Here is a 27673-nt window from a genome sequence, read left to right on the forward strand (position 1 = left end):
CTGTGGTGCCCTGTACCCACACTCTCACACAAACACACACAGGTTTAATCACTGAATCAGAAGATAACAAACCAGATTTTTCAATATTTAAGAGGTTTTACATTTCACATTACTGCCCCCCACTTCCAAAGCACGCTGCACATTATGGAAAAACTCTGAACTAATAATTTAAAAACAGCTGAAGATGGCTTTCCCATTATAGTGGGCGTTTATTTAGCTTTTTTTTATTAGTTTTTCGTGGGTTATATTGGGTCAGTATAACAAAAGCAGGAATTGTTGCTGCAAGTTTATTTTTATGCCATAATAGTGTTACCCTAAAAAGAAGGCAGATTGAAAATCAGGTAGAAAATATTAAATCCTATCATATGCTTTGGAGAATAGTTGACAGGAAAGTAAAGTTGTAAAGTATATAGGATTAGTAGTGTGCTGGCTGTTGAACATGCAAAAGCAGAAGTGTAATTCCTCAACAGTTTTGAAAGTCCCATATTATTTTATGCCATACTGTCAATTGCTGCAGCACCTCTATTCACCCTCTGTCTGAAAGCTCTGTTGTAGTGCCTGTCTTTTAAAGGCTCCCCTCCTGAAAAGGCCAGTCTGCAGTTATTGGTCAGTCTCACAGGCCTGAGCATGATCCATCCACTGTGCTCCTTTATCAGCTCTGCCACTGCTCATTCAAAGGTACCGTTTCTGAATTCAGGCTGTGTACATTGAGCGTTTTGATAATTTGTTGTTTATAGCCCCTAGACCTGTTGTATGATATAAAAATGGACTTGAAAATCTCACTCTCAACAATACGGGACCGTTATTACTCACCTTATACCTTCTCAACAACAAGGGTCAATAGTATTTCTATGGATGTAGTGGTGTTGCACCAAAATAAACTCATACAATGTAAGAAATACATTTGTGTGTAATTAAGAATCATACGAGCTACTCATATTACACTATAAAAAACAGAGCAAATATTTTTTACAAGTTTGCATCAGATAAACAGAATTTGCTGTATGTAAGATATTCTGATGATGTCATCAATTTCTCACATTTCATTTTCATTATGCAACAAGACACAAAAGGAAGTGTCTTATAGACAGTTGCACTTAGACGATGTCTACATTGTCTTTTGTAATTATGTTTGTCTAGTATCCAGTGCTCTAGATATATGTATTTTATCTGCTGTAATCTTTGTAAAAAGAAATAATAATACTCTTCCCTTTTTATATGTTACTTATCTTGTTTTTCATCACATGAACTCTGTGCTGCATTGCACAATGTATATGACAACGTCTGGATTGTTCTCAATAATTCCAGCTTTGCTCTTGTATATTTTTTCAAGCTTTCAAAGTAAGTTCTGTGTCACATCAACACAGACTATTGTCTGAAAATAAACATGTAAAAATGTGAAGATTTGTTTTGTATTTTTGTTCATATCAGTTTGAATGTGACTATAGTCCTGCAGAGAGTATGAGAAGATTATGAGTGTGCATTGTGAAAAACCTCTTGCTGTGCCTGTTTGGTGGTGACCCAGGGCAGTATTTTTGGATGCAAGCACTTGTCAGTAACTCATATTGGTCTGAGATGTAACACAGCTGCAAGACCACCAGGCTGGCCTCCCACGTGCTCGTGTATCAGACTTCATTAATCCCTTCAGCTTCAACATACAGATAGCAGAGTATCAAGAAGCCTCTTACCAATATATAACTCAACAGGGATCCAAGTGTAAGCCGAGTCCTCACTCGGTCCAGAAATACTGTGCACTATCCTTAGTGCCTTTATGTAACATGGAAGATGAGCCATTCAAGAGAACTTCTATCACCATCTCACACAAATCCCTGTAATGGGAAGGTGAGATGACTGACGGGCTTTACAGCTTCAAAGATAATTAAAGCTGCAAACAGCGATGAACGGGTCGTCGCAGTCCATGCGCTTTGGGGCCTTCCTGTGTCCAACATGTGGCACTGTGACTATGACTGAATATTGGCCTATGTGTTCAGGGCGGGACTCTTATCAAACACATTGAAGTCAGAAGAACTCTCTGCAATCTACATGAAAACAAAATGGATAACAGGTGAAAAATCCCTCTAACGAATTTGTGGTCAGTTGTGTTTTGAGTATTGATTAGCGGTGATGCCATCAGAGGGTGTGCTCACCTTTTAGTGGCATGTGATCTTGTAGTGTACGATATGGAGGAAAAAAAATCTGTAAATGTCATGTAAATAGGATGTTTGTCTGAATTCTAGTGTCCAGTAGGTCGCGCTATGGATATGACACAGTATTGATGCATGCCGGTATTCAGGGCGACATTGTATGTATGTGTGATGAATTTGGTGTACATGGGAAAGTTATAAGGACTTGATGCTTTATGGCGAAGCATTAAAATGGACTGCACCATGACACCCACCATGTTTGACATAGGCGAAAGCTTTTGATTACTTTTCATGTATTGAGGATTGAGGATGATACTGAGTTAATTGGAAGTCTGTGGTGTCCAGTCTGTAGGAGAGGTTTGTTAAAGTACAAGGCATGAAAATGGATCAAAATGGGGATTTTGAATCAAAATGGCCAACTTCCTGTTGGAGTGAGAATTTGGTACTCCAATGTTTTTTGTGCGTCTGGTCATGATACATATGCACACCGAATGTCATTCATGTATGTGCTAGTAAGAGGCGGGGCTTGGATTGTTAATATTCCAGGGTCCCCTAGTAACACCTTTCGTCAGCTATCTTCATTCGGACACACCAATGTGGAGATATTTAACACTTCCTGTTTGGAACAAAATCTGCAGGAAGTTGTTATTTAATAACTTCAGTATTGTTTGAAATATCAGAATTCTTTTAATAACTTTTCATCAGGACGGACAACAGATGCTGTGTGCAAGTTTCATACAAATTGGTGAAATTGCATGGGAGGATTTCGAAAAGCAGGTTTGCGAAATTTTGTGAATTTGCAAAAAAAATATTATGCGGAAATGGGCGTGGCCTATATGAAGAAATTCGGCACAATTAATTGAACGCATGGATGTAAGGTTTTTGAATGTGCGATAAAGTATATGACCTTATAAGGCAAAATGCAGTTTCCTTGATTTTAGCGTCACCTAGTGGTGGACATTCACAAAGACAGATTCAAAAAAGTTTTTCCACATGTCCTATATGCCAAGTTTGGTGAGTTTTGGGGCATATTCAGGCAGTGAAAAATGCGATCAGTTGGTAGAGACCTGCTCAGGCCCTAATAACGCTCACTAAAACCCTGGAAATCAGTGGCCATGATAGATGGCAATTTCTCCTCCAGTCCCCCCAAAAATCTACTCTTTAAATTCCCCAGGGTGTTTCCAGGCTGCTGTTGTTGCCCCACTAAATCAACACTACTGCTTCAATAGGAGTCAACAAAGAATCTTGTTTTGCAGGAACCTCCAAGGACAAAGAGATCAGCTATTACACAATGCGGTTGCCACTTTTATTGAAAAAAACCCTTTATACTATCCTCCCTGTAAATCCTGGGTCTGACATTTTCCTCCGTTTTATCCCTTCGAGTGTTAAGTCTTATGTACTTTACTGCAGACAAAATAGATTACATGGTACAGTTAAACTGTGTTAATTCGCATGCACAGTTGAGCAAATATTTTTTTCTCTTTATGAATCATGCTCTAACATTAAATCCTCATCATCAGCTGAAGATCTTATTAATGGACACATGTTCCTTTGTGCATCCTGAATAATGAGAAAAGGTTCAGTAGAAAGGTTTTAATAATCAGTACAAATAAGCTACAAAAGATTTGAGAATTTTGAGTTGGTGGTTACAACTCTGCCACCACCTGCTGGTCATCTCATAACATGACAGGAATATTTACATAGCATTCATACAAAACAACTTACTTAAAAAAAATCTTAACCAAATATACAGGGGGGGGGAAACTGAGTTCTGAATATTGGACAGCCCCAAATATTAAATCCATCCATCATGTTTCTGAAAAGTCACCAGACGCATGGAGAGTTGGGATAGTCAGGGTCCAGGTCTACATGATTCCTTGAGGCTGTCCCTTTCCAGCGATCTTCTTGGAGCACTCCAGCAAAGCGTTGTGGATGTCTTTGGCGCAGGAAATCTGAGACTTGATCATGCCGAGGTACTGGGCGTAAGACATGGACTCTGTCTGCACCGTGTCTGGCTTGGTGGCTGTCGGGACCAAGTTGGGTGAATGTTTGGCACTGTCAATGCTCTGGGAGAGGCACTCGTACGCCAGCCGCTGTACAGGGAAGAAACAGGAGATTTTACATGTAGATAGAATATGTGTCAAGAAGAAACTACAGGACAGAAGTAGGTTGATTCAAACCGATGCTGATACAATATATCAAAAGTAACTATTTCACCTTTTTTCCAATATTATGTTGATGCAGAAGTCAGGGTGTGTTATGGCTGCTGTGTGCATGATTTTAGTCAATACAGTTGTTATAATAATGCTCCGCTCCACTGCACTTTTCAATAGTTGACAAACCTGCCTAGATAAAGTAAACTATGTGTGTCAGTTTCAATTATGACCTGACAAGAGACTGCAGGTGTAAATGAGCTTTTGTACTCTGCATCAAATGGTGACATCTGTGTATAATGTTGTACATGGTCCCTCTACAAATAAAATAAATTAGATAAAAATAAAAAGCTAGGTATCATGTTAATGCCTCTTGTGAGGTGGGTTGCCAATTCCTTACAGGATGGTCATTCAGTCCTCCATCTAATAAATGTTAAGTGTGACTTTAATTATGTCACAGAGGCAGAGAAATTAAATTTTGGAACTTTTTGATTAAAAATGAACGAAGAGAATTTAAATCCGTTAAAATCGGATTTTGTTGCTAAAAGGATCAAATAAAATGATGGTTGCCAAACAACATATTGGTGATGTGTGTGCATTGTGTTTGAGTCTTACCAAACACAGCTCCAATTGATCACAGAGGGCATAAAATTCCTCTAAGCTTTTGTCAAAGCGCTGAACAGAGGCGTCGCTGCTTTTGCTAAACCAGAAAACACAACAGGCTCGTTACAACAAACAAAAAAAACACAGAGACCAGACTGACAGACATGTCTACTCTCACCCCCCCACCCCCAACGTGGCAACTTACATGCCGTTGTCAATTGACGTGTTATGGGCCAAATTCAGGGACGCAATCTTCATCAGGTTCTGGACATATAAACAAAAGAGATACGTTTAATATGGGTAAGAACAGTCGTGTCATGTATTTATGAAACTACAGTATTTAGACTTTTGTTGTCGTTACCAGCTGTTACGGCCAATTGTCGATAGTTACCTGGAGACTCTCCTTCAGCTGGGGAATGAGCATCTTGAATCTATGCACCGGATCGAAGTCTTGCTGTTGACTCAGTTGTTGCTGTTGTAATCCGGGCTGAGACATCGGTCCACCAGCCTGCTGCTGTTGAGACGCCATCTTGACCGGCTTCGACTCACACAAGCCGGATGAAGCGTAAAATAGCCGCTTCGTCACTTTTCAAAATAAAAGCTTTTCTTCAAATAGATTGCTTTCAGAATTGAACAATTACACAATCACTGCCCTCTTTCTGTAACACTGACCAGCACATACCACATTCTCACTTAATACCCCGTTTCTTTACCCACGTATATGGTACAGTCCCATTGCATATATGTGCATGCATGTTGGGAACTCTGTAAAATGCGTTTATGTCACTTTCTTATTGTATATTTTTTATGATTTGCTATGTGTGTTTTCTGCAGTATACATTCTTCCACTTGGGATTGATAGACTCAGCTTGTACACAATACTGTCAGTGTGTGCTTGTGCACCCCTGTGCTTTTCCTTTTACATACATAAAAAGAAAACTTGAAGCCAGTAACGCCCTGTGTGTTCAGTCAACAACAGCTCGACCTCGACCACTGAGGGCAAGAAGAGTAACATCATAGTGTCCAAAACTCTCCACTAACATCACCCACACTAATCAAACTGTTGTTTCCTCCAGCAGAGATGACCCATGGCACTGAAGTCAAGATCCACTCCTGATTTGTGTCTCTTTATCTGAACAGATCAGTCCCTGCTCATCTGTGGTCTGCAAGCAGCTGTGATGGTTCTTATATTAGTCAGGATCGCTGTCTGTTTTGTTTGGAAGAATGTGAAATATGAGAAAGCTGAAGGCTCTGCCGACGGACTATGAGAACTCTGTTGTGATGGTTCAAGTGAAAAGTTCTGCATCTGAACTTTAACTTTTTGAACCAACGCTTCAGTGTCGCCTCTCAGCTGCTGTGATTGGACACGAGTCTTCATGGATGTAAAAACAGATTAGAGTCAAAATTATAATCTCCTCTTATTCCTCTCAAATTCACTACTTAGCAGCTCACAATCACCTTCCCATGATAAGTCTCCCAGTGTTTTCTTCATTTGTGTCACTGTGGAGGCTCTGATTGAACAATGTGTGTTGTGACTCAGGTTCTATGATCACAAATGGAGCTGTCTGACTTTTATGTTTCATATATGTTTAATATTTTTCTTCACAGAGAAAAGTTGATGTTTATGGATATAAACTGTGTTCATGTTTTAACTGTATATTCTAAAAATGTTGATTTGGTATCTTAAAGAGCAAACTGTCATTTTATGAGCATTTTCACACGTGATTGATGTGTTGTTAATTCTGTCACTGAGTAATAATGTAAATAATGTCAAAATTATTTTAATCAAGCTTTAATTTAGTTTATTGTTCTGTATTCAAAACCTGTCAGTCAGTCATGTGACATCAGTCAGTCCATGAAAGCCTCCTGTATGTTGACATTCTGATCATGAACTGTTCCTTTAATGACAGCTGACACCAGATTCATCATCAGTATCAGGTGTAAGGTTTCCCTCTAGTGGCTCACAGAGGAGTTACTGCTGTTGCTTTCATTGACTGAACAAGTGCAGCATCTACACACAGTACATGGTGGCTGGCATGCGCCTTAAATATTGTGTGCGGCCAATAAACACAGAGAGGAAGAACAAACACACTGTTGTCGCGCTCATAACACCAAACTGCTGCACCTGTGTAGAGCTACACAATGTAGACAGGAGCCAGACATGTTGTCACTGGTGTGGATGTTTTTTTACAAAACCATTTATATGTTCTACTAGCATCAAGCTTCATTGAACAGTGGTCAGTGGAGGGCGACAGCTTCTAATGAGAGGACAGAGAGAGGAAGATGATGTGAGGAATTATACACATGAGCTTCAAACCCAGAACATTACAGAGAAATAGCTCCAGACCGCTGTGGGCCAACAGAACAGTGTGGTCAAAAAAATATTACACTATTTACAATCCTGACTGGGCGAAACTTTCACTGTGGTCAAGCCAGCCGTGGTTCGCCTTCGCTTGGTCAAATCAACTGCACCTTTTTTCCAGTGCACAAATGCACTTTTGAAGAGCTTCAGGGAGTGAATTTGGGGCAGACTGCAGTCTCACAATCAGACCCATAAAATATACCATACTTTTACAGTAATTATTTGCGAATGCATAATATGAAGTACTTCTTATTATGCATACAAGTAGTCTAGGAAGTATAATTACTGTAAAAGTGTTGAATATTTCATGGGTCTGATTGTGAGATTTATATACATAATATGTACAAGTGCCCTGCCCCTTTCTGTGACATCACCCCCATGAAGTCATCATTTACATTTAATTTCTATAAATTTTATGGTAAAAGTACATAAGCTAAGTTGTCCAATTACCTGAATTCACCCAATTACAATATTAAAGTAATGTAACTTGATTACATGACTTGATAACATATGAATAAAAAAGCGCCTTTTGTTTTCATTGACAACTGTATCTGTTAATAGCTGTTTTATTTATTTAGTCATTTATTTTTGACAAGAGAGATTACAGACACAGGATGCAGTAAAGAGTGTAGTGTAATTTTAAATCATAAGGATTTAAGAAACAAAACTATCTTTGAGTTCTTTGAGGCCTAATGACAAATTTCCTATTTGTGGTGCAGATATTTTGATGATAAAATATGAAGAAACCTTTCAGGACTGGGATTGTAATACAGATTTGGCTACTTTGACATGTAGAGTAATGTTATTATACTATTCACTTTTTTATTGTTGTTGTTTTCTTATAGGTAACTTTGTTTTTCATTAATTATTTCATTTAGTGTTGTTGTTGTTTTGTTGTGCTGCTGTCTTGAAGGCAGCAGTGGAGGAGGGAGGGCCCTGCTGACGCTCTTCTCTAGCAGAAACCCCGTAGTGCAGCACAACAGCGCCATTCGATAACTGCAACAGAATCCAAAATGGCAGGAGCTGATGGAGACGACTCTCTCTACCCTATCGCCGTTCTCATTGATGAATTGCGAAATGAGGATGTTCAGGTAGTAACTCTTATTTCGACTTCTATCGTCATCTATATTGTCCGGCGAATTGAAGTCATTTTCACGCGTTTTATCGGTACATCTGATTATCAACTGGCTAACTAGCATACATGCTAGCTAACGTTTCCCGGTTAAGGCCTTTCAGGAATTTTCTGCCGGGCGCACCCTGCCTGCCAGTGTAGCTGGGTTGCATTCGCTATTTTCGACTTTCAGTGTTAAACTGCACTAACGCTTAGTGTAATTTTCAGTCGGCATATCAACCGAAATGCCGAGTTGTTCAAAGTAAATAAGGCAAGCTAACCAGGTCATTGATTTAGCCGCTTGCGCTAACATGGCGTTGGTGGCCCTCGTAATGCTAGCTAAACGTTAAAGTTAGCAATCACAGCAGCAGGGCGTTCAAGGCCGCATTAGGTACAGCTCAGTGTTGTTATCCAGTGTATTCCTAGTCATTTAATGTGATAATAGAATATCGATTCAGCTATCTTCCTTAGTAGAGATGCTGTATGACTCTTTAGTTAGCTACCTAATGAGAGGACACGATCCGTGCCCAAGATATCGACAGAAACTACTACACCCCGCCTGGGTTAACTGCTTTCTTTAAACCTAGGCTAAACGGTGAATCATTGCCGCTGGTTGTTACATGTGCTAACACTTTATTGTCAACGCCTCACTAAAGTATGTTCATTTTGTGTGCAGCTGCGGCTGAACAGCATCAAGAAGCTGTCCACCATAGCCCTGGCCCTTGGTGTTGAGAGGACTCGCACTGAACTCCTTCCTTTCCTCACAGGTAATAAAGTCACCCATTTCACCTTCTAAAATCAGTGGATGTTTGACACAGCAGTTATGACCTCAGTCTTATTGACAAGTCACATGGATAAACGGTAAATGTGTTGTACTTTATTCCAGCCCAAACTGTTCGAATGTCTGCCAGATTTGATGCTACATTTTCAGCCCTGATTAGTCTTTCTTTAATCCCTTAGACACCATCTATGATGAAGATGAGGTGCTCTTGGCCTTGGCTGAACAGCTCGGCAATTTCACTATGTTGGTGGGAGGACCAGAGTACGTTCACTGTCTCTTGGTAAGTCACAGCAGAGCTTGTCTTAAATATATGCTTAGTAATGGACAAGTGTAAACCTGCTTTGAGGTAGAAACAGACAGTCTTGGAAGTCATTTGAGAAATCTGTTTACAAACATGGCACAATGCCATTACATTGCAAATAATGTATATTACATGATGCAAGGTTAGAGTGCAGGATACAGACACTTTTTTTTTTTTTAAAGTAATTGTAGGCTGATAACAGAGTTTGATAGAACAGGGGATTAAGCTGTAGGCCAGGCTGTGACCCCACAGAAACTACTTGTTTTTTGGTATGAATGAATTCTTGGTTTTGGTCTCCTCTGGGGATTTGTTGGTTTGAAAATCACAAACATGCTGTATTATGTTTGAAAATAGAAAATTCTGAAATTAGTCATACAGTGTAAACATTGCCTATTTGTTATTTTATATAGACATTACTAAGGGACATTATAACATTGTCAAGGAAGAGTGTAAACATTTGATATTTCCCTCTACCTTTACATATAAACTTCAAGAAAACAGCATGTTATAATGTCCATTTGTGACTGGTTGGTTGACCATTACCCTATCTGACCTGATTTCTTTTCGACACACAGCCTCCTCTGGAAAGCCTTGCCACAGTGGAGGAGACAGTAGTCAGAGATAAAGCAGTGGAGTCCCTGCGGAAGATCTCTCAGGAGCACTCTCCAGTTGACCTGGAGGTCCATTTTGAGCCTTTGGTCAAGCGGTTGGCCAGTGGTGACTGGTTCACCTCTCGCACATCTGCCTGTGGCCTCTTTAGCGTTTGTTATCCTCGTGTCTCCAGCACTGTCAAGGCTGAGATCCGCCAGTAAGGGAAATGCATGTTTATTTAATCCTTTTTTTTCAGTTTTGTACATTATGTTTTACATGACTTTAGGCCTATCATTCAGTGCAGACTTGAGGTGATTGATTTATCCAAATTTGGTCCCACAGTCAGGATTTGTAATTGAATTGAATGGCTTTGTGTGATTGTTTCTAGGCATTTTCGCACCCTGTGCTCAGATGACACTCCCATGGTGCGTCGAGCTGCAGCATCTAAACTAGGGGAGTTTGCCAAAGTCTTGGAGCTGGATTATGTAAAAAGTGACATCATTTCCCTCTTCACTGCTCTGGCCTCTGATGAGCAGGTAAGTGCAGTCATCTTCCTTCTTCTCGGTTTAAACTGCAGTTGCATTCTGGGATCTACACTCCCTTTTCAGTGTATTTGGTTGTGAAACTAATTCCCAGTACCTTTCTCCATCAGGACTCAGTGCGGCTGCTTGCAGTGGAAGCTTGTGTCAGCATTGCCACCCTGCTGCCTCAGGAGGACCTGGAGACTCTGGTAATGCCAACCCTGCGCCAGGCTGCAGAAGACAAATCCTGGAGGGTCCGCTACATGGTGGCTGATAAGTTCTCTGAGGTTAGCAGACACATTCCTTATTTTATTCCCCTTGTATTCTTGGTTCATTGCGTAGGTCACAAAAAAACAGTTGAGAATCACATCACATTTAGAACTGCCTTGAAGTTGTCCAGTTCGTGAAAAACAATTCAAATCAAACAGTGTTGATTGAAAAGTCTGTGCATTTTTCTTTCCGTTAAATGACACAATACAATACCAATTCTTATAAAGGTGGTCAGTGCATTCTGTTAAATAATTGTTGTGGTATTTTTGTTAAACTTAACACAACACAATGTATCTGTGACCAGAGCTCAAATTCTGTGTTTACATCTCTTGTTGAAGATCGCTGACCTATTCTTAAATCAGTGCTTATTCTGAGGATCAATGAAATGGATCCTTTGTAGCACTTAAAATATTGCCCCGTTTTATTTGCCCCATTCAAGATGGGTCATTCTGCAGCAAGTACTTTCAATGTGCTGGTGCTTCATCTTTGGCAGATTTCACTTCTTTGTTATTTGTTGTGTTCCTTTTATTAAGATAATGGCTGATTGGAATAGGTTTGTGACCTAAGGAAAACTGACTGTTGGATTTATTTGGCCCAGATTGTTTGGAATATAGTTCATTGGTTTAGCATTGGTGGTCACACAACAGTCGTCTATGAAAAAGATTTTTCATGTGGGAGTTGCATCATGTCTCGACTGCATGCAGCATCTCACAAGTCTCTTTAACCCTCAACAAAAGCAATGTGAATCTTGAATTAATAGGTGGCTATCTTAAAAGTTACCGTGCAACATGTAAATAACACAGTTTTGCAGTTGTTGACTGAGTTTTATTAATTGATTCTTATGTAATCTTGTGCTCTACTTGGCAAATCATTTCCCTAACCATCTCTATAAATTGGATCCAGTGATATGATGGTATTTTCACTGCAATTTTTTGAAAAGAAGAAATTTTGAACAGCCAGGGAGTTTAGACAAACTTAAAAATGTAAAAATGCAGCCACATACTCCACTCAAGCTCAACCACTCCTCCCCCTCAACCACTCCTTTTTAGATGGAGCTAGTGTGAAGAAGAAATAAAAACATTATTTTTGATTCAGTGATGAAGACATGGGTGGCTCGTTGAACCTCTATCTCATCATGACAGTTTACATTATTTTCATATGACACAGTAACCCACAGCATACTTAATTTGGTCTCTCATATGCAGAAGGCCTAACCAGGCTGCTGTTATGCATTCAGGAGTTTTGCATGTGAAAGCCATGAAGTGGGTTAGTAGCAGTCTTATTGTGCAGTTGTTGTCTGAGCCAGTTTTCCAGCTCGCACTTTGAAAATTTGATTTGAAAAAAAAAAAAACCTCTGGTCAGATAGGAATTGTATATAATTTTTTGTAATTGGCCCCACCACACACCCCTGTCAAAACTTTTCAGTATTGTTTTTATACATAAAATAATTCTAACAAATTATAGGTTAAATTACTGGGTTAAAAAAAATCTGACATTTTTTCGTTATCAAAGTTGTTTGATCAGTCACTATATCTTTGTTTACCTCCTTTTTATTCTAAAATCCACACTTTCTTTTTATATTGATATAGTCCCCATAACTTTTTCTGAATTTTCACACGTTTATTTCTCTCTGAATGCAGCTTCAGAAAGCAGTGGGACCAGAGATCACCAAGAACGACCTGGTCCCAGCCTTTCAGAATCTCTTGAAGGACTGTGAAGCTGAGGTCCGTGCCGCTGCTGCCAACAAAGTCAAAGGTTGGTACATAATTAAATTAAACTGTAATGAGAGAGACTCCAGAAAAGGATTAATTGAACATCTTGTTTGAATTTCTTGTCTAGTCTGTCATATTTTATTGACATTGTCATTTTCCTTCTTTTCATTAGAATTCTGTGAGAATCTCCCAGAGGACAGTCGTGAGCAAATCATCATGACTCACATTCTGCCCTGCGTCAAGGTAAAAAATAAACCTTTCTGTCTGCCACTTTGTGATATTTCTTTGGTGCCTCGCTTCTCGGTTGAACAAAAAACTCTTTGATCTGCTATGAGTTACTAAGCATGAAAAATGACTAAAGGCAAATCTTTTTATAGTCTTCGCTAAAGCATTGACGCAGATATGTGGTGTTGTGATGTCTGATTAAATTGAAGGTGGTTTGCTTTTACAACCTGGGTCTTATTTTTGTAATGGAGGCCATCATTCCTTTTGATAATAATATTTTGTTTACAACTCAGTTGCTGATTGAATGTGATGAGCCACTCTGTCTAAACAGCATTTATAAATGGGTGCAGCAGGTTAAAGTCTGTAAAATTGAACACACATTTACAGCATGCTGTTTTGATTCATTTTCACACTAGAGGCTAGCATTTTCTTTTCCAACTGTGCTTACTGGTGGTTTGATTACAAGCTGTTTACCCAGATCCTCCCCAGATTTTAGCAGTCGAGTAGAATGTTAAAACTGGCAAAAACTGTGAAAATGAGAACCAAGCTGTAGCAAAAATCCCATAAAAAGATCTTGGATGGATCAGCAGATTGCTGAATTTTCAGGAATAGAAGTATTTCCACTTCTGTAGATTGGTGATTATGTGTTTGCTTTGGTGCTCTTGGTGGGAGTAAACAATAAAACCCATTCAAGCACACAGCATTCACATACACACACTTAAAAAAGGAGATATGGTTAGACTACAACAGTTTACATAACCCCAACCATCAAAGGTTATTAAGGGGGCATGTCTGTTGGGCGGTTATAAAAGACAGGACATTGTCTGTCTGCTAGTGTTAGCCTGATTGTGAACAGCAGGTGGCACTGTTGTATTTTTATTCTACATTTAGTTCAGTCATAGTGTAGCTGATTAAAAATTCTTATATCATAGGCAGGTGATTCTTGTTATCATTCACTAATGATAGAGGCAGAACAATTCCTGGATCTATGGACAATTGTTTGTAAAAGACACAGATCAGTGTGATAAATAATAATTCTGCTTATCCTATCAACAGTGGGGCAAAGCTATACAGGTAGCAACAAACTGACACAACCTTACAAAGCTGTAAAAGCGTCATGAGACAATAGCTCAGAACAAAGGTCCCATTACATTGTGCTGATCTGCTTGTGCTTACATTTGTTTGGGGGTGGGAGGGGATTTCTACCATACACTTCCAATGTGAATTTGGTTTGACATAATCAAATATGCCATTTCTGTGTACCTTGTTTATAACATACCTTTTCTGTTTCTGTCTACATCATACTTAAGTCACTCCACCATCAGTAATAACTGCAGTGACTGTTGTCTGCACTGGTATTAACTCCATTTTGCTGTGTATTTACAGAGAGGGAGGCTATAATCGACTTGTGTGTAGTGAATATGGCCCATAGCAGTAGTCTCAATGTTTGTTTACGTACTTTCTGTCTTAATGATTTGTTTGTGCTGATCTCTCTGTCTCCAGGAACTTGTTTCAGACACCAACCAGCATGTGAAGTCAGCTCTGGCCTCGGTCATTATGGGCCTTTCAACCATCCTGGGCAAGGACAACACAATAGAGCACTTGCTGCCTCTCTTCCTGGCTCAGCTCAAGGACGAGGTAAAGGAAATGTGGACTTGAAATTGTAAATTTTTTTTATATGACTCAGCCGGCTTTGATAATCCTTAAGTCAGCACAGTAACATTAACAGCAAAAGTGTCCAGTGAGGCATCTGAGTTTGACCGACTTTTTGGTCAGGTCAAGGCCACTTAGTCGCAGCCACCAGATTTACCTGGCTGGGTAAGAAGATGATTCAAGCATTTGGCAGCCAGACTGAGACCTTATAATTACAAGACTGAATTGCTGTGTCTAGAGGGAAGCATAATGAAAAGCTGGACGCTGTGCACGTAACTCAGTTATTGCTTGATACATTTTGATTGTATGTAGTGTAGTAATTGTAGATGTTTACTGGTTAAAGTAGGTTGAGCAAGGCCACAGTTCCAGCTGCACACGTAGCACAGATAGTTATAGTTTTATAATGAAATTGGACACAACCTTTCATCAGTCTGCCAGTTATTTCAATTACTTTTGTGGAGCTGGTATTGGAGGTACTTATTGCAGTTAACAAATTGTAGAGCAGTTTGTCTACATGAAGTTTCATTGGGCTGGATTTTTAGTTTATATCATTGCACAATCTGTAAGATAACAGGTTTGTCTGGAACAACAAATACATTTGATTTCCATGACAATAATTTGCATCTTGAGATCAGAACATGAGTTTTGGCAGGTTGGACACAAAGGTATATGAATGTTTTGGACAGCTTGGGGCTGTCAGTTCTTCCACAGCTTTCCTCAGTCCTATTTAAAGATGGCCCCATTTCCTTGCAGCACAAACACAAGACCAAGAGTGTCTAATTAGATTACAGTCCAAACTGACAGCTTTGACTCGCTAATTTCAATAATTCAAAGTGCATCTGTCTGAGGACAGTGTAAAATGGAGCAAAATGGAGAACATTAATATAGCTGAACTGTTTCTGATTGTCACTGCTACTACACTCCTATTTAGTTAACAAACCTGACAAAGTGTTGAGTCATTGTGCAGTATGATATATGTAATATGTGGATGGAAAGTTGTGATTAGCTGTTCCATTTGTTAATATCCTGTCCAAATCAGACCAAAAGCAGACTTCCATTTGAGGCTTGGGGTTATTACAATTCTGGATCACACTTACTTGTAAGTCTATTTTGTTTGGAGTGACAGAAGTGGCTTGGCATGGCCACAGCCAAGAACTTTTCCCTTTTTGGGGAGAGTAAAAATCAGCGTTATAGCTGTTAGATATAAGGTTAAACAAACATTGATAACTTTAAACATTGAGGTTTATGTGATAAATGATCTTTCTCATAAGACTTTGTTGTGATGAAGGAAACATGCAGCCATAAGCTGAACTTGTCCACCTTAATAAATTCTCTGTCCCAGTGCCCCGAGGTGCGTCTCAACATCATCTCCAACCTAGACTGTGTGAACGAGGTGATTGGCATCCGTCAGCTTTCCCAGTCACTCCTGCCGGCCATTGTGGAGCTGGCAGAGGACGCGAAGTGGAGGGTCCGCCTCGCCATCATAGAGTACATGCCCCTGTTGGCAGGACAGCTGGTGAGTCATGGAGTCTAGGAACACAGCTGAAACCCATAAAAAATATGTTGTAAAGGTCTCTAATTAGTTCCATGCATAACACCAGCTATATAAGAAATGGGCAGACAAAGCATTAATCAGGTATGAATGTAGACATCCAGGAGGTGCTCTGATCACACTGTGTTCATATTTTCTCAGGGAGTGGAATTCTTTGATGAGAAACTCAACACCCTTTGTATGGCCTGGCTTATTGACCACGGTAAGGATCTCTTAGTGGATGAAGTTTTTCGGGGAGCGATGAGCGATATCAACAAAGTGAACTCTTAAAATGCGTGTCATGTCAGGTTGCTGCGTAAACAGAGATGCTTACATTTGCTGATGTTCGTGCCAAATTTATTCTGAGCACAGATTTAGTTCAGAATACTGTCCCTTGTTGTCTAGTTTTGTTCACGTCCTTATAACACTGTAAAACCACTCAATTTCCAAACGAAAATCCTGCTGAAAGACCCCCAATTGTCTTTTTGAACAACCTCTCATAGAGCTCCTGCTACACCTGCTCTATGTCCATTACAATCTTCAGCAAGGTTGTACTAGTTGTCACTCTTCTTGTATTCAAGTTTGGATTTCCATATCTCGCAGCATCTCTTCTCTTTCTCACCAGCCAGACAGGTCTTGTGTCACCACTCTGATACTGTATTATTACCAGAAGAAAGAGAGCATGTGGTTAAATGGAATAGACTGATGTGTACAGAGGATTGGAGGAAAAAAAATTGGGGTGTGGGAATTATGTGGCAATCTGCAGCTCCCTGCCATCATGGAAAGCAGGCCATTTTTTTAAATCCAGGTTCTTTGAAAAAAGTAGTTGAAGTGCAAATGGGTCCAAGTTCTACATTCCCAATGTCTGACCTGCAAAGTGAGGAATTTTAATGAAAATCAGTCGAATTTCAATAGTTTTCACAATTTATGAAGAAACATTATGTATACATTAAGGTACAGGTGGGACACAATCAATCTTTTTTTAAAAGTATGTCGTCAGTTTAATTCATGTAAATTCCCTAACGAATGGGCTACTATGCCTTACTAGCAAAATGATCAAAGGGTCGGAAAGAGGTTATTGAAGGGCCGCATTGAGTCCACGAGCTGCCATTTGAATAGGTCTGATGTTCAGGCTAATGGAGAGAGAAGTCCTCGTATTCACAGACTTGTAACTCCATGTACTGAACACAAGTAGTGAGAAAGTTAAGCTATTCTGTTGCACTCTCAAACTTGCTGTATGTATATTTTACCTGCTTCTTGTTGTAGGCTATGGCCTGTAATTCAAGCTGTGGATTTATATACTTAATGGAGTTAAAAATATTAGTTAAATCTGAGCGGGTTTGCCCTCAACTCCTCTCTTTACCCAGAAGTTTAAACTTCTCTGTGAGACAATCACTTGTAATCAAATGATGTAAGAGTCGTGCACCCAGAGAGCTACGCAATGCACACTGCTTCGTTTTATAACCAAGAACACAGCCTTCTGCATAAAGTTTTCACTCAGAGTATATAGTGTTTCTTCACATCAAGCTTTCCAATTAGAGACACACGCTTGCTATTGAGGACAAAGGGCCAGCTGGGTTACATCATTGGAATGCTGCTGGTGTGAGTTTCCGTGTGTGTGTGTGGCTGGGGTTAGGGCTGTGCCACCCTTACGTAAGCCCTTCAAAGAAAGAGAGGACTACAAAAATCAGCCCAGAATCTTTCTCTCTCCAGCTCTGTTACAGATCTTTGTATCATTTTAACATGACAGAGTAAGACCCTGATATCTGGGGTTTTATTATATCATCAGTTTATTTCCCTATTTCTTGCTGATGGTTCTTGTTGCACTGTCCCCTATGCTGCTTGCTTGCTTCCCTGCTGTGGGATTACTAAAGGATTATCTTTTTGTTATTGCAGTTTTGCCTTAAGTGTCTTAACAACCTTTTAATGGGGGGAATAAATAGAAGACACCTAACCCCTCGTTTCCACTGGTCCCATCTCAGCGGTGTTAGCAATGCTTGTTTCCACCGACTGCGCCACGGCACGTTTCAGAAGCATGCCAGAAGCGGCTCTCTATTCTGCTCCGTCGAGAATATGCGCCAAAGCTATTTTTGACATAAGGTCACCACAGCAGTTTCAGTCTACAGAACAGCTAGAGCCAGACAGGAAGCTGGACAGCAAAATGGCATAGTCCATCCGGTCATTATTTTTTTTAAATAAAACACCCTGTGCTGATTGGGGATCTACACCACAACAAAATATCAGCAATAAACACACTGGAAATAGACACATAACTAAATAATTTTACTAGGTGGCCTACTCAACCACAGTAGATGAACAAAAATAAAGGAGAAATGACAAAATTCAAAACAATCTGAACAAGTACATGACATGAGGCAGGCCTGAAGCTTAGTTCTGAAATATCCCAGTGGAATATTATGTGCGGAGGGATGGAACAAAGCGGACACATGTAATAGACTTCATGATGACAAAATGATTGACTGAGAACGTAGGCAACATTTAGCTTCAACCTGAGCCCACAATGTCCCCTCTGCCATATGGACCTGAAAAGAAATTAAATGTGAGCATGCTGTTCAAACTGAATTTTGTCAATGTAAATTTATAGTGTATGCCATCCGTGAAGCCGCCACCTGTAACCTGATGAAGCTAGTGGAGAAGTTTGGAGCTGAGTGGGCTCAGAACACCATCGTGCCCAAAGTGCTGGGCATGGCCAACGACCCCAATTACCTCCACAGGATGACCACACTGTTCTGTATTAACGTGAGTTGACGTCATAAGCTCCCTCATTTAAGTCTTTGGAGCTGTGTCTTTCCTGTACTACTGTCCAGTTTTTGTCTAAAGTTATAGTGGTTCTTTTTTTAAAAACATGTTTGTTATGTATTTATAAGTATTCTGTTGTCATCATTATTGACAATCATATGATGTATCGCAGGCTTTGTCAGAGGCATGTGGCCAGGACATCACCACAAAGCAGATGCTACCAGTGGTCCTCAAGATGTCCAATGACCAGGTGGCCAATGTTCGCTTCAATGTGGCCAAGTCCCTTCAAAAGATCGGCCCCGTCCTTGACAGCAAGTATGTTGTTGCTGTAATTTCAATATTGGATGTTTTTGCTCCAAAATATGTGAAAATATAAACCAGCATAGATGATTTGTTCAATAATCCTCAATCATCTCTCTTTGTCCCAAAGTGCCCTTCAAGCAGAGGTGAAGCCAGTGCTGGAGAAGCTGTCTACAGACACAGACATGGACGTCAAGTACTTTGCCCAGGAGGCTATCAGTGGTAAGGTTTTCCATCTTTTGTCATTGTGTACAAACACTAAATGAAGCGAGTCGTGTTTAACATGTTAGAAACCTAAGCATTAACAAGTTGTGTTCTTGTTCTCTTCTTTTTACAGTTTTGGCCCTAGCATAAAAACAACCCAACATGGCTAAACCAGGCAACCACCCGAAACAACAACGCAAACACTTTTACAAGATATTTATTGATGTGCAGGAACAACTGGTTAATGTATAGAGAAAGCTGTTAACAATTGTTTTATCTGTTTTCTTTTTTCCTTTTGTTTACTGTCCAATGGTAGACCATGTCCAGGCATAGCACAGAATTCTTCTTTAACCTTCCCCTTGCTGTAAATGGGTGCTTTTTAACAAGGCAAAGTGTGATGAATTTGCATTAAGTGGTGCATGCTGACTAATGTGCTTCTGTACTAGCTAGGCATCGCTAACCAGAACCCCTCTCACATTCCTCCCTTATAACATCCTTGGCCAACGTTGCGCTTTAGCCAGTCTTTGCAGCATACCACATGTCTGTGTCTGCTACCTAGGACCACGTTAGCTCTCTGTGCTGCTGCGCTTTCTTCCTAAAACTACACGCAAACTCTGAGCAGCAGATGGTTCAACAAGCTGTTAGTGTTATCCTGAGTAGCACTCTCTTCCTGGAGACTCAGTTGTGGCTCTCCAGAGAAGTGATTGAAAGGTCTGTTCAGACTTTTTTTTTTTTCTTTTCCCCACCAGACCAAAGCTGCTGCGTCACCTAAATGCTATACGGGATTGTTCTGTACAAACTCTGACAAAGAAATAACAGGGTGTCCATTACTGCATGTAATCTGACCAACACTCTAAGTGATTGCATGTACTAATCAATCTCAAATGGCATCCTTTTTCCCAACTCTATCCACCAGACTGCCCTGTCCTTCTGAACAGTTCGTTCTGTGCAGCAACACAGATTGAATTGATCTATCAAATGAATTACCTCGGCCCACTGTAACAGGGACCAGCTCGGTCGTAAAGTGTTGCTCATAATTAACCCTCCTCCAAATCCTTAGTGATTTTGTTGATGTGCTACGGTGGGAAGTTTTAGTCAGTTGTGATTTTTCTGCAATATGTTCTCGGCATCGCTCTTAATCTTTGTGCCAACGACTTTGAGAAGCAGTGGTGTTTTCTTTTAGTATGCCTGGGTAAACAGTTTTCACCTGTCCTGTTCTGTAAAGAGACATTGTTCTTTTTCTGTAAGGGACACTTTAGTCCTCAGATGTTAAAACAAAATTGCCGATGGCTGTCAGGGCTAAGCCATGTCCTGTAGCCACCCAGCTTTCCCTCAATCCATGTCCAAGTCCTCCACTGTACATGAGATTTAAAAGCATAATGTCAGCAAACATGAAGCACCACCCGACAATTCACTGCTTGCAAATCTCTCTACACGATGGAGAACAAGTGCATGCTTTCAAAGAAAGTGGGGTGGGGGGGACACAGAGCATGTGTACGTAAGGCTGCATAATGTTTTATTATTGGGTGGGAGCTGGGGCGGTTATGGGCGGGTTGAATAAATGTATCGTCTGTTGATAAAAGAAACTTTTGTCTTACCCTCAACTAGTCCCGCTGTTCCCTTCTCTTCCACCCTCCCCTCTCATTTTGTTCTCTTGAATAAACCTAGATTGTTGATTGTCCTGTATCAAGAAGACTGTGCTTTTATTTTTATTTTGAATTCTCTTCACAATTGGGATGCTGTACTACTGTATCTTGATCTGAATAAAGTAACACAAAGGAACCTGTGTAGCCTAATTTCATAACAGTTTACTGCTCAAGTAGATCAAGGGCCTCTTGTCAGTGTAATTGGCAATTTGCTACATGGTGACAAGCAACAGGAAATTATTATATCAAAACAACCACTTAGTCAGTCAACAATGAATGTACCACTGAATTACCAGTGAACTATACAGTGCCTATAAACAGCATTACATCATTGAATCAAAACGATGATCAACAGGAAATATTCTTTAACAGTGAGGGTAAAACTATAACCCCAGTATTTATGTTGTAACCAGAAGATGATTTAAGGAGGTATTCTGCCCCCTTCGGTTGTAGAATGATTATTTTTTGAATCATTCAGAGTTGGAACCCCCCTCAACTCATTGACATTGCCAGTATTGTACCCATAACCTTTTAGAAGCATAATGTGTTAAAAATATTACTAAAAAAAGATCCCATAATGCTTGATGACTGTTAGTTTTACAGGCAACGTTCATATCATACGATTGTTGTGATATTTTTACAGCCGAGGCCATGGCCTTGTTATGCACCATCATGCCGCACTGTAATTATCTACTTGGATCTCGTATGATTGCTCCACTGTATCGACTAAAATAGCACAAGTTCAGGACCGATTTTAGACCTTTTGTCCCCACCACTTTTCAACACAATGTGACACCATTTTTATTTATATATATATATATATATATATATATATATATATATATACCTCTTTTTTGCCGGATTTTTCACTCATGCTGGTTTTGGCTTGAGTAATTATCTCTACTGGCAGTATGAGGTGATTCCTTAACCCTACAGAAGTTGCACAGGTTGTCCAACTTCTCCAGGATGGCACATCCACACGTGCTGCAGCAAGAAGGTTTAATGTGTCTCCCAGCACAATCTCCAGAACATGGAGGAGATTTCAGGAGACTGGTGGTTATTCTCGGAGAGCTGGACAGGGCCGTAGAAGGTCCTCAAGCCATCAGCAAGACCGATACCTGCTCCTTTGTGCAAGGCGGAACAGGCTGAGCACTGCTCGTGCCCTACAGAATGACCTCCAGAGGGCCACTGGTGTGAATGTCTCTACCCAAACAATCAGGAACAGACTTCATGAAGGTGGCCTGAGGGCCCGACGTCCTGTAGTGGGTCCTGTGCTCACTGCCCAGCACCGTGGAGCTCGACTGGCATTTGCTGAAGAACACCAGAATTGTGTGTGTGTGTATATGTATGTATGTATGTATATGTGTGTGTGTGTTACATTTCCCAAATTCTCTGAGTAGAATTGAAGTATCAGTTAAATGTGCCTGAAGGCATAAAAATCGATTAGTGTGAATGCAGATGGATCCTCAGGGTAGACGTATTATCCTCATTTTCAGGTTCATCATTGTAGTAATATAAAAATTGGTGTAAATGCATTAGTGCTCAAGTAAACAGATCAGATTCAGATCAGAAACAGATTCTCATACTACTCCCCTCCCCTGAATACCCATTCCCTGATTGGTCAGCTTGCACACACCTTGGCCAGCACAGATAACAGAGCAATTCAATTTTTCAATTTTTACCAGCCAAAGGAGCCAAATTTGTGGAAATGATTGGCATAGTGACTGGTGTGATGTCCCGAAGTCCCAGAAATAAAGGCGGGGCTACTGACACGGTGTTTCAGGAGCAGTGATTTCTGTGACAGGGAGGAGCTTCTGTTGGAACTGTCAAGATCTTTCACATGCACAAGAATCTCTATAACACACTGAAGGAATGGAAAAAAAACGACAGTGTAATCGCTCTCCTCTCCTTTCTGGCAAATACTTTGCTGCAAATGATGGAATACAAACAGAAGTAGAAAATTACTCACCTCCTTTTTGTCACTATTTGTACACAAAGGCACCTTTGGTATGTGGACTCTCACATTTATTCCATTCTGTTTTTGGCAAAACTGCTCAAGCTTTGTCAAGCTTCATGGTGACCATGAGTGCACTGCTATTTTTAAGCGCTGCCAAAAATGCTGGTTTGGCTTGAGGTCTGACTCTGCCACTGCAGGACTCAACTTTGTTGTTTTGAAGCCATTTCTGTGTAGCTTTGGCTTGATGTTTGCCCTTTTTTCTTGCTGGAGAATAAATCCAGCCAATCACTGTCGTCTAGCAGACTGCAGCAGGTTTTCCTCGAGGACTTCTCAAGTCTTTTACTGCATCCAATTTCTCCTCAATCTTCACAAGCCTTCCAGGACCTGCTGCAGAGAAGCATCCCCATAGCAGGATGACGCCACCCCCAGGCTTCACGATGGGGATGATGTGTTATTCTGGCGCTGTGCTTTCAGCAGACACAGTGCAAGAAAGGCTTGTTGTTCGAAGTTGTTCTGTTATCAACAACAGGCCCAATTATATCCTGTGACCTCAAGTCCAAGAATGGCGATAGCTCTTTGTGGGCTGTAACAGTATCCTTTCAGCGTAAAGTTGAGCTTCTCAGCCTGCAAAATGTGGGATTCATTTCGCATGTTTCTGGGCTCGGCTCTAACCTGGCAGCCAGCTGCTGCGGAGATGAAAGCGTAGGTCCTTGGGGCTGTTTTGGCCACAGGGAACCATGCAGAGCAGGGCAGGATCTGCAGCTGACACCTGCCCTCACCCTGACTACTGCTGGGGAGAGGAACGCTGCATAATAAGGGCTGGGCTGGGAGAGCTTATTTGTCTTTCTTAGCAAGTTAAGTTTGAATGTATGAAAAACATGTTTACAGCCCTTTCTAATTAAGTTTTTCAAGGTCTTCAATCTATGTCAGCACGGCAAAACTGCACTTTGTTTTTTCGCTGAGCACATCTTAGACGCACCGTCGTTTTCAGTAATTCCAAACGAGCAATCAGCAGAGGATTAGGGCAATAAATTACATGGCAGAGATCTTTATGAGACTCTCAGCCTTCTTTTTTTAATCTCCTCAATTCTCCCATCAGCCCGACGTGGAGCTGTGTGCCCTCCCAATCCTCCACCCGGCCCTTTGACTTGTATACCTCCATCACCAGAGCACATAATGCACACACACTGCGATGCACAGGTTGGAGGAGCTGTGGTGTGTCAGCACATTCTGCTACAGTGAGACCACCTCAGAGAGCTATTTAGAATATAGCATCTTCAAGGCAGGATGAGCATTTCAAGAAATGGTGTGAAGGAGGGTTGACGGTAGACGGACAGAACATACCGTGCGTGCAAATGCATTACACTGAGTTCCTTGTAATAAGTCCTCAGAAGATGCTAATTGATATTATGCATAATAACACTATCCGACTTTAGATACAATGTTTTTAACAGTGAACTGCTGCTAAATATGTAATAGTGTCAAATGTTCAAATGCCAAAAATGTTCCTCCAGAAAGTGTTCAGGAGCATGTTTCAGGCTATTTGGAGGTGACTGGTATCTGTTATGAAACTTTTTTCAAAACTTTCACACAGCTGGACTTTGGGTTAGGGTTGGTTTAGAGGCAGGCGTGCAAAGTGAATGGGACGGATCAGAGGTGAAATTTGACTGTCAAATGTTAAATTCCAAAAATTTTCCCCCAGAAAGTGTTCAGGAGTGTGTTTCATGCCATTTGGAGTTGATTGGTATCTTTTGGATGGCACATAATTGGACTTAGTCCATTGGTACCTATTTGTAGCGACACTTTTTTGAAAGTTTTCACGTAGTTGTACTCAGGGTTTGGGTTAGAGGCAGGCCTGCACAGTGAATGGGAGGGATCAGAGGTAAAATTCTCTGTCAAAATCTATTGATATTATTCTGACCTTTTACCATATGTCAAATCAATTCTGTTACAGCCCCAGCACTGTGGTGCTGTGGGTGTGTTTTTGTGTTGTGTTTTCTTTCACCCATTCTGGTGACACCGTCATCCTCCCCCCTCCTCCCCGTGAGTGGGTGGATCGCACACCTGAGGCTACCTGCCACTTAGGCCGTGTGGTACAAAGGGGCAGTGGATAGCAGTGGGCTGGCGGCCGTGACATGCAGAGAGCCTGAGCTGCAACCTGCAGTGTTATTTTCTTAGGACCATAGCCTTCCTGGCTACTGAGTGTTTTTCATTGGTGTGGTAAAGTAATTTTGAGTTACCTTTTGCGACAGTTTCCTTTTGCCTCCTTTACCTCCGGTTATTATTTAGTTGTGTTACTCCCTTAATCCCCTAACCATCCAGGGACGTAACGTATTCCTTCGTAGGTTAGCTCATCATCGTCTTTGCATCTTCTTCCCGATGCCTTACTCTATCACAGGTATCCATCTGGTTACATTTCACTGCAGCAATGTGGAGAAATCTCACCTCAGAATCTCCTCCAAAATGAATGAACTCTATTTACAGTATTCTGAGCTTTGACCTAAGATATTCGTGAAAAATAGAAATTCCACCAAAGTCCAATAAAAAGGTGTGGCTCATTCAACTAGTAACCAAAGACATTGTGGCAGTGATTTTGAGTCAACGGGTCAAATGACCTAGAAGCTATTGAATAAGACATGTCCCTATGCAAAGTGAATGGGATGGATCAGCGGTGAAATGTTAAAATTACAGGTTAAATTGAAAAAATTTACCAATGTTTTCATGAGAAACTTTAAAATATTTATGAAAAACAGAAATTCAGGTAAAATCCTATAAAAGCTATTGATCGTTTTTATTTTGACCGTCACAACCCACGCACAGTGATTTGCCTGACAGTCATAGGTTGAGCCATTGGTTCCGAAAAAGCTGGGCAAGTCTCGAGGAGCCACAAGATTGACATCATTTTACTGTTTTATTCAAGTTAACCTGATGCTAAACCCAGCGTTAGGCTCTAGGGCCTCTCTCTGGGCCACACAACTCGGATGATTCTTACAGCCAGGGAGTCGAACTCTTCTGGCTTCATGCGCCACTGAGCAGCTTTAATGGGAATCAGCAGGGCTCCGCCTCTAATGCTGTGTCCAGATTGTAATGTAATGCCCTCGGTTAACGAAGTTTACCAGCTAACGTCAACCACAGTTGGCAGCAGTTAGCGGTTACTCTGGAGATATGCTGACCAGTATTTGACTGGAGTGTGAATTTGACCGGTGGCTAGTGTTACATCATGCACATTTAACTGTTTAACAAGTGCATCATATATGTATAGATAAAGTGTATTAATGTATTGATAAAGTGACTTGAAATTACCTTATTACCTTCATATGAAGTGTTAACCCATACTTTACATGAGCTATCTTTTTAAGATGGTGATCTCGATGCAGGAGGAACATGCCAGCCTCTGAAGTGCAGTTTTTCTTACATCTTAAAATCTTCATTAAAGCATGATTACTTGAGGTCGAGGGCTAATCCCCCCCCCCCCACAAATCCACTGGAGTTCATGAGGCGGTAATGAAACAGCAGCACCCTATTTCTTTCTATTTAGATCCTGTTATTTGGGGGGATTTTCAGCAGCCAGAGCCCTTGACAGCGCTGAGAGCCCTGACGTCAATGCAGCTGCCTCCCAGGACTGTGTCATTTATAATGAAAGGAGTCAAGCAAAGCCCCCACGCAGCACACACACACACACACACACACACACACACACACACACACACACACAGTGAGGTCAGATGCTCTCAGGGTGACAAATGACAAACATCAGTCGGAGAGAAGAAGAGCGTTGGCCCACTCATTTTCCTTAAGTCACCTTGTCACTTCACATCCCCCCATCCCCCCCTCCCTCTCTCCCCCTCCCTCCCCCTCTCTCATTCTGTCATCATTCAGCGATGCAGCACGGGGTTTATAGACTGTACAAACTTTCTCCTCTAGATCATATCACAGCGAACATGATCGCTCGAGCCCAGTTTGTGACTCTCGGCTTGGCTGGAACATCCAGCCCCAGAGCCTGCAGGAGCCTGATTTTTTCCAGGCACTACTGGGTCATCTGCACTGGGATTTCTGACTCTGTCCATCTGCCGGCCAGCGTGCGTTCAGCGTGGACTTGGAGACGAGGGACTGAAGGTGAATAATGGGGGACGCATGAGTGCAGCGTGACCTTCGGCGGAGAGTTGATTTCATAGAGGAAGATCTTTTGTTTCAAGTGGCAGCATTTACGTCAGACTCACCTGCTACAGCACTGCACTGTGCATCGCAGCTTATTAAGTATTCTTGTGTGTATTATTGTACAGTGAAAATTACTGAAAAAGGTGCAGCTTGCTTAACAAAAAAAGTTCATTTAATTTCTTCTGAATTCGAGCATTTGCCCCCCACCCCCCCTTTTTTTCTTTTGCAGCTCTAGTTCTGAACAGTGCTGTGATCTCCTGCTCCAAAAGACGCAGTAGGATGTTGTCATCCACCCTCCTCCTGTTGTCATGGCAACCATTGATGTCATTACAGTATACTTTGGCCTGATGAGTGAATAGGCCTCTGATATTGTGATATTTTATTGAAGAAGAAGATTACCGCCACTGCCTGTCCTCGTATCAGCTTTCTTTTCTCCGTCTGTCTCTTTCCCCAAGAGTGTCTGTGACAGGCAGCCTGCTGAAGGTCTCAATAGCAGACAATGGTACTGAATGCATACTATAAATAACTGCGTTTAGCTGGAAAGAAAATGCCGGCGTCTTGCAGGGAAATATGCTACGAGGTCAATTTTTTTATTTAAATACAGAACTCAAGTGTGTCAGAATACCCTTTATGTCTTACCTTCCAGGAGGTGTTGAGCAGGAGGGAGGAGCAGGAGATGTATTACTTTTT

At 41.0% G+C, this 27673-nt stretch overlaps 2 protein-coding genes across 2 annotated transcripts; one reads left to right on the forward strand and one right to left on the reverse strand.

Moving 5' to 3' along the window:
* Positions 1-3495: 3495 nt before the first annotated feature.
* med29 (mediator complex subunit 29) lies at positions 3496-5460 on the reverse strand. The gene is made up of 4 exons (XM_037117558.1): positions 5292-5460; positions 5106-5164; positions 4913-4997; positions 3496-4237 (listed from the first exon to the last, which is right to left on the reverse strand). Exons 1-4 carry the CDS (start codon positions 5427-5429, stop codon positions 4010-4012), a joined length of 510 nt encoding a protein of 169 aa, XP_036973453.1. The 5' UTR covers positions 5430-5460; the 3' UTR covers positions 3496-4009.
* A 2736-nt stretch (positions 5461-8196) lies between these two features.
* ppp2r1bb (protein phosphatase 2, regulatory subunit A, beta b) lies at positions 8197-21004 on the forward strand. The gene is made up of 15 exons (XM_037074925.1): positions 8197-8353; positions 9050-9140; positions 9334-9434; positions 10031-10263; positions 10435-10582; positions 10699-10854; positions 12478-12592; positions 12722-12792; positions 14278-14412; positions 15770-15943; positions 16121-16181; positions 18564-18718; positions 18891-19033; positions 19149-19240; positions 19356-21004. The coding sequence occupies exons 1-15, from the start codon at positions 8276-8278 to the stop codon at positions 19370-19372; spliced, it is 1770 nt and encodes a 589-aa protein (XP_036930820.1). The 5' UTR covers positions 8197-8275; the 3' UTR covers positions 19373-21004.
* The last annotated feature ends 6669 nt before the right edge of the window (positions 21005-27673 follow it).

This window comes from Acanthopagrus latus, chromosome 2 (genome assembly GCF_904848185.1).
Source record: "Acanthopagrus latus isolate v.2019 chromosome 2, fAcaLat1.1, whole genome shotgun sequence".
Classification (NCBI taxonomy): Eukaryota; Metazoa; Chordata; class Actinopteri; order Spariformes; family Sparidae; genus Acanthopagrus; species Acanthopagrus latus.

What these genes read in the sequence shown, in the direction of transcription:
- med29 (XM_037117558.1), bottom strand. Translation starts at nt 5,429, where the DNA reads ATGGCGTCTCAACAGCAGCAGGCTGGTGGACCGATGTCTCAGCCCGGA. An exon ending in ACGTCAATTGACAACGGCAT is followed by an intron (nt 4,998 to 5,105) that starts GTAAGTTGCCAC and finishes TTTCTGGTTTAG; the next exon opens with CAAAAGCAGCGACGCCTCTG. An exon ending in ATCAATTGGAGCTGTGTTTG is followed by an intron (nt 4,238 to 4,912) that starts GTAAGACTCAAA and finishes TTCCCTGTACAG; the next exon opens with CGGCTGGCGTACGAGTGCCT.
- ppp2r1bb (XM_037074925.1), top strand. Translation starts at nt 8,276, where the DNA reads ATGGCAGGAGCTGATGGAGACGACTCTCTCTACCCTATCGCCGTTCTC. An exon ending in GTCAAGGCTGAGATCCGCCA is followed by an intron (nt 10,264 to 10,434) that starts GTAAGGGAAATG and finishes GATTGTTTCTAG; the next exon opens with GCATTTTCGCACCCTGTGCT. An exon ending in CTCTGGCCTCTGATGAGCAG is followed by an intron (nt 10,583 to 10,698) that starts GTAAGTGCAGTC and finishes TTTCTCCATCAG; the next exon opens with GACTCAGTGCGGCTGCTTGC.